Source organism: Palaemon carinicauda, chromosome 1, assembly GCF_036898095.1.
Source record: "Palaemon carinicauda isolate YSFRI2023 chromosome 1, ASM3689809v2, whole genome shotgun sequence".
Taxonomy (NCBI): Eukaryota; Metazoa; Arthropoda; class Malacostraca; order Decapoda; family Palaemonidae; genus Palaemon; species Palaemon carinicauda.
Window position 1 is genome coordinate 162055730 of NC_090725.1, and position 7500 is coordinate 162063229.

The following is a 7500-nucleotide window of genomic DNA, read 5'->3' on the forward strand; positions in this document are numbered from 1 at the left end:
GATCTGGTGGGTCATAATTTCTGTTCTTCCTTCGCTCCCAGCACTGTTCTCGACTAAGGGTGATAAAGTAACGAAGATCACACATGGCTGTCAGTTCAGAATCATCAAATAACAAAAATCCATCTAGGAGAAGAATGGGACGATAAGTCTGGATGGAGGAATTGCTGTTGCATGGAGTGGAATTTATTATATTCCTAACATCTAACTTCATCTTTTCCATATCTACGGCACTAATGATGTCCCAGTTATGATGTTTCAAGCTGCCTGGACAAGGAATATGATGTGAAGAATCCTCAGGATAGAAATAATTATCCTGGCATAAGAACTTGGTAGAATCTGGGAGAACTTTAAGAAGCTCCTTCATTAGTGTGGATTTCCCACCATTTGTGACGCCACACAGGGATACTACAAGCCACTGACACATAGTGAAATATGTTAACTATTTATTATTACCACAGTTTAATGGTGCTATCACACTTGCAGATTGTTGCCACACTGGAGTGAATTCAACACTAATGCACACTTGCATAGGAGCACTATCACAATAATGTGAGTTAATATCACACAAGTAATAAGTGGATTGGTGGGAAAGGTTAATACTGTTCTAACACAAATCAAGATGAGAAACTTGCCAAGAGCAATTCCACTTCAACAAAAAAATATATAGGCAAAGACTACTTACATCAATGAAAATACATCTTTCTGTTTTAACATGGTTATATAAATTATAGGCTTTCTCTAAAAACAAAAAAAAGGTTTACATTACTATAGCAACAAAGAACAAGTTAAAAATCATAACAGTTTCTCATAAGCATTAAAACAGTTCTAGCCCCATGCTAATTTAAGGATTTAAGTATCATAAAGTTTAAGATGAATGTTCAAGTTTTCTAAGTGAAAAAATCAAATTCTTTGAGAAGCTGACATTCAAATACACACTTTTATATCAAAGCAATACTGGGAAATAATAATGAAAACTAAAACATGCTAATAAAAGCAAGCTGTAAGCAAGCCATTTCTCATTACCAAATTCTTAACTTCAATTCATATCTTGCTTACACTTGCTAAATCAATATAAAGTGAATGACCTATGTAAAAGCCTGTAAGTGTGATCAGAAACACAAAGACAATGGTAGGCACAACTAGAGCAATTAATGGATCAGGAAAAAGCAGCCTAATAAAACTATTTTCATCTGCAAAAGGCAAACAAACCACCCAAATTAGATAATACAAGAGCGCCACTCCAGTGATACTCAGCACACATTTGCCAATTACTCTGTCATGGCCAAACATAGTTACTATCCAAACATTGCGGCTTGGAAATTCATATAAGGAACCAGTGAGAAGCAGCGTTTGTATCTTTAACTTGTACTTTTTCCATTCATTTACATCAAAGGAATTCCTTGCTCAAGGATGGTACATTTAAGTCCTATAAGGCAATGTTTGTTTCCTTGAAGGGGACGACATAAAACCTTCAGTGGTTCCATTTCTGAAAATCAAGCATGAGAATTGGAATTAACACAGGCATAAATCATAAAGCACAAAATAGCTAAGGAAATCAGGAGAAATAAATATCGAGTCATCACAAATATGTACATAGGAGAAGGCACAAACTCCAAAATGTAAAACTCTGACCCGTATAAGAAATGCCATAATGTAATAATTATCAAAATGAACATAAACACAAAAGGAACTAACCTCCCAGTTAATCTCTCATTCAAAGGCATTTTCGAAAAACGTACCCTTATACAAACAGTACATAAAAGAATTCAGAACATGTAAAAATAATTACAATAAATGAAAATTACTAAAAAATAATAAAGATTAAGCAATGCAGAGCAGTTAAGTGTAAACTCATGCAACAACAAAGCTCGCTGGTATGGAAATGCCAAGAAAGAATACACAATAATGAAGAAGGGAAATGACACTACAGTATATATCTGAAAGGGCTGACCAAACTTCTGGCAGTCTCAGGAAATTTCTAAGCAAGGTGATACTAGTTACAATTTTACAAAATCTTATATACAGTAATCAGAGCTCAAGCAGTTAAATACTGGTATACAGTGCTCAATAGCTACCAAACATACACAACCCACCTTGGAAGTACCTTTACAGGTACCTGTAATTTGCTTTGTAAGAACAATTAAATATAAGAGAATAAGTCCTGAAGGCTTCAACTAGAATTGAAGAACAATTCTCCAAAAGATGTTTGATAATGTTCCAAACACTACATTTTCAAAACAAGGGTACAACAGCATCTTACAAATTACAAGTCATGCTGCAGACCAGCTTAGTACTTCAGGGAGAGCAAAACCATGCAATACATGGACAATATGGACTACGCTACTAATCTGTACAGGTAGCTTTTCAACAGAGTTACTTTACTGAAGAGTGACACATAGGGGCAATGTAAGTGAGAGCACTGACAGAATGTAAAAGTTGACCACATAATTCTTTATGCCACAATAAGAGACTACAGGGAGACATCAATAGGTTACTGGGAAAAGTACCGTTAATTATTTAAATGAAGCCAAACTTCATTCATCTTCTCAAAATCTTCGTCTGTGAACACTGACGAATTGGCATCCTTGTCTTTCTTTTTCTGTCTCTCTGACCATTCAGACTTGGTGATCCTCTGCTTCAAGTTCTTTTCATGGTGCTTGGTGATCTGTTGCAACATACCAAACACAATCAAATACTGTGACTATAATGCATTTTTATATTAAAAATAACACTGGTAACATACTTACACTCAAAACTTTTAAAATTTTATGCATAATTTATGAGTATCCATTGGAAAGCAAAATAGTAGATATGGAAGGAAAAGAACAAAGACCTGCATAAAGAATTTAGAAAGACAGGAAAGAAGAGAAGAGATTCAAAGAATTCATTTCACATCTAACATTGTAAAAGAAAGATCTAAAGTAATCATCTTTAGGGGGGATATGGTAAAAATTCTTTCCTATGAAGATTTGGAGCAATGAAGGTAACTTATTGGAAAAATCATTTCAATACTTACCAGATATTCATAGAGTTAATATATCCATGAATCTAGAACTTTTTCCATATTCTTCATTATCTCCAAAGATATGCACAACTAATAGCTAGAAAGTGGTAGGGTGGAGGGATATTATATATAAATTTTAGGTCAATTATTAAAAATATATTCCCACTGGTGTGAAAATTTTTAAAAGAGCAATGACCCTAGGTTTGAGACTGCATCATTGCTAGTTACTCAGGTAAATGATGCTGTGGTTCAGTTCCTTGTACCAACAGTGCAGGAATCCGCCAATCAATACTAATTACCGATGTGAAATTGAAAACTGTCAATTGGAATTTGTATAGTTTGTTGCTGTAACTATCTTAAAAAATATCCACTTACTTTATATGCTCCTGGGTGCTGCAAAAGGAAAACTACAATTTTAGAGTAAGTGGGATATTGTGAAAATATTAAATCTCCAAGGAATAAAAGAATTTTCAAGTAATTTTTTTTTACTATCTTTCTTTTCTAGCTTTTAACAGGATTTCACAAATACAAATATCAAAAGTAATCTGTATTTTTCGTAAATAACCAAACCCGAGTCCTTTAATATGAGAATTGATTCAAGCACAACTGGAACTCAGCGTTTAAAAACTTCAAATGGGGTGTAGGCAATAGCCGATAGTTGGCAGCCAGTGAAGAGGCGGCTCCGCTCCTTCTGCCAGTACACTAAACAGTCTCTTCGATTGTGTCTGGGACTTTTGGAGGAAGGTGAAAGCAGGAAGTAAGTTAAAGAACTCAGGTTTGTATAATTAGGAAAAATACAATGCCTTAGATGACCGCGGAGGTAGCAGCAGTAGGGGATTCAGCATTATGAAGCTTCATCTGTGGTGGATAATGTGGGAGGGTGGGCTGTGGCACCCTAGCAGTACCAGCTGAACTCGGTTGAGTCCCTTGTTAGGCTGGGAGGAACGTAGAGAGTAGAGGTCCCCTTTTTTGTTTTGTTTCATTTGTTGATGTCGGCTACCCCCCAAAATTGGGGGAAGTGCCTTGGTATATGTATGTATGTACAATTACAGTACTTTTTAATAATTTGTGATTTGTTCACTCACAAATACAAACCTTTATCCTTTAATGTGGGACTCATTCTTAGGTTGCTGGAAGTTCACATTACCGAATTGGCTGGCTAAAATCCCAAGATAGCTATGCTTGTACCAGATAAGCTGTGGAGTGTTGCATCCTAGACACCTTGCCAACCCGGGTAGTAAGTACCATCAGAATCACAGTATAGGATAGGCGACCAAGGTTATTGTATAGCATATGGGTCGTAAGTACCATTACAATAACGGCACAGGCAACAAGGCTGTTATATAGTATCAGGGTTGTAAGTACCATTAGAATCACAGCACTGGCAACCAAGGCTGTTGTATAGTATCAGGGTCGTAAGTACCATTAGAATCATAGCACAGGCAACAAGGCTGTTATATAGTATCAGGGTTGTAAGTACCATTAGAATCACAGCACTGGCAACCAAGGCTGTTGTAAAGTATCAGGGTCGTAAGTACCATTAGAATCATAGCACAGGCAACAAGGCTGTTATATAGTATCAGGGCTGTAAGTACCATTAGAATCACAGCACTGGCAACCAAGGCTGTTGTATAGTATCAGGGTCGTAAGTACCATTAGAATCATAGCACAGGCAACAAGGCTGTTATATAGTATCAGGGTTGTAAGTACCATTAGAATCACAGCACTGGCAACCAAGGCTGTTGTATAGTATCAGGGTCGTAAGTACCATTAGAATCATAGCACAGGCAACAAGGCTGTTGTATAGTATCAGGGTTGTGAGTACGATTAGAATCACAGCCCTGGCAACCAAGGCTGTTGTATAGTATCAGAGTTGTAAGTACCAATAGAATTACAGCACAGGAAACCAAGGCTGTTGTATAATATAAGGGTCATAAGTACCATTAGAATAACAGCACAAGAAACCAAGGCTATTGTATTGTAGAAGGGTTTTTAAGTACTATTAGAATCACAGCACAGGCAACCAAGGCTGTTGTAAAGTATAAGAAAAACTCTGACACTGTTAACTAAGGCAAAACCAAATCAATGGGTTCATCTCTAAGTATCCATCCTCCCCTTCGTAAGGAGAAGGGTGGAATTAACACTTCTATTTCAACAGAAATAGAAATGCTGCTATCTATTGGCGGTATTTTACCTGAATCAATGTCCATCCAGCTGTATGGGGTTCCAACTGCTGTACCCCAAGGGAGGGGAAGTAGAAAGGAAAGGGTTCAGACACTCACTCTCGCCCTAGGTTTACACTGTAATGGTCACCTTAAACGTGATACTTTTGGTTCTGTAAAGGAACTAAGGTCAGTACATAACTTACTGAACAGGAATCACAAGTTCTGCAGAAAATGTATTTCTAGGCTTGAGTGCATTTCCACAAATAATTGTCAGTAAAGGTGTTTTGACTCTCCCATACTCCAGCATCTAAAATATGAGACACAGATTTTTCTTGAAGGCTAGAGTAGCACCAACTCCTCTGATCTCATTGGAGCGCACCCTAGCTTGGTCTAATGAGCTGGGTGATCTAGGGCGTAATGCACAATAGATCTTCTCCCACAGCCAAAAGGAGATTGTATTCTTGTTGACTCGTTTTCACCCTCCCAGTTCTTAGGATAGGTTCTGTAACCTAGATCTGGCAGTCTGGGTTCTCTTAAGTTACTTAACAATGCAAAGGAACTGTAAATAATGAAAATCTGAAATCAGTGAATGACAGAATGAGTTATGCTACAAAGCCAGGAACCAGATAAAAAAAATCTGCCTCCAGTGCTGAGAGAGAACAAATACGAGAGTCCGATTAATTCACCTTTGGACTTATTCCAAGCCAAAGCAGGGAGGAGAATAATTCTTATGGTAAGGTCCCTATCTGAGGCTAGTCTCAATGGTTCATGCAGAGCTCTCGTTAAGGACAGCAACACTCTGGTCACATCCCAGGCTGGAGGTTAAATCTCACTAGAGGTACAGGTCTGCCGCATACTTCTAATGAGATTAGATAATTCCCATGAGGAGGAAATATCCACTCCTCTCAGTCTCAAGGTCAAAAAGACACCCTTTTACTGCTAAGACTGAGGCGGTTTTCATTTTTGTAGGTACGCCAGAAAACCTGCTACAAGCAGAATAATGGCTATGAGAGAAGTAATTCTTCCATGGCTGCAACCATAGAAGATGGGCCCCTTTGCTTGGTATACATCAAAAGGGGGATTTCCAGAGGTATCGAGACATAATTTGCACCGTCTCGCGTGGACACTCTCTCTAAAGAGGTGCTGCATAACCTCCACCCGTGAAGTGATAGACACTTCACTGGATTATGGAACCACTGCAGGCGAGGCTGCCAAAGCACGTTATGCGAAGGTGGGAGCTCACAGAGTATCTACTAGTAGGGGCAGAAAGTCTGAATATCAGCCTGCTTGAGGCCATATCAAAGCCCACTTTAGATCTAGGGATGTAAACACTTTAGCACCATTTGAAGAGGCAAAAAGTCAGAAAGGCATAGATGTCAAGACCATGTCAGGGGTGCTGGAACAAGTCCTCAAGTACTGGTGCTGGGTCTGACACTAGCGAGCAATAGATGGTGACTCGACCTGTCCGTTAAAGCATTCCTTTTACACGGAACGAACTGGTCTGGGAGGAATACTGTACTATGGACTGCCCAGTCATGTCTTAATACAGCTGGGTGGTAGAGAAAGCTGTGATACTGTGTTGCTGACTTTGTTGACATACACCACTATAGTTGGACTGTTGTTCATTAGTACACGAGTGGCCGGTCAGCAACAGCTGGAAAGGGTTGTAACACTAGATAGGCTGCCTTCAACTTCAGAATATTAATGTGAAGAGACTTGTCGTCTAGGCTTCTTTCAATTCCAGAACACTTGACGTTAGATGGTCCATGAAATGGGGCCCCGAGCCTCTCTTTGACAAGGAAGATGGGATCTGGTGTCTTGCTCGCTCGACTGGTACTAAGCTCGAGTGGAATCTGCAGTTTTTTATCACTGTCTGTCTAGGCACCACTGCAACAATCGCAGATGGAGGCGATCTTGAGAAACAAGCTTTTCCAGCAAGGTTGGGTGGCCTAGAAGCCAAAACCATTGTTCTGCTGGCACCTGTGCCCGACGAAGGAATGGATGAGCAGCTTCCTTACGCCGGGTTACTATATCTTGGGACGGATAAACCTTTTTTTGCTACCGTGCTCAGGTACATCTTTACTTGTGAAATCATGACACTTCCAGATTTATAATGATCTCCATATCATAACAAAATGAGAGAACCATGTCCTGATGATAACAAAGCCAGTATTAGCAAGGTCTTTCTCCCTTCCTCGTTGATAGTAAGACCACAACATGAAAGCTGGAAGGAGGGGAGTGAGGAGACATGAAACTGCCGCTACATCCATTTTTCTGCCATGGATCGCACCACTGGTGGTTGAGTGGGGGAATTGCCGGCCCCAGCATGAT

At 39.2% G+C, this 7500-nt stretch overlaps 1 protein-coding gene across 4 annotated transcripts in view; it reads right to left on the minus strand.

Annotated features, from left to right (window-relative positions):
* Positions 1-7500, minus strand: part of LOC137652797 (nicotinamide riboside kinase 1-like) — a 166547-nt gene that overhangs the window by 523 nt on the left and 158524 nt on the right. Inside the window, exons 4-5 of one of the 4 annotated variants that reach the window (XM_068386206.1) lie at positions 2508-2665; positions 1-1486 (exon numbers count right to left, since the gene is read on the minus strand). The exon at positions 1-1486 is cut by the window's left edge and continues 523 nt beyond it. In XM_068386206.1, coding sequence (XP_068242307.1) covers positions 1-424 — 424 coding nt within the window. In that variant the 5' untranslated portion in view covers positions 425-1486; positions 2508-2665. The remainder of the gene's footprint in view (positions 1487-2507; positions 2666-7500) is intronic. The other 3 variants (XM_068386216.1, XM_068386211.1, XM_068386221.1) reach the window with 3 other exon arrangements.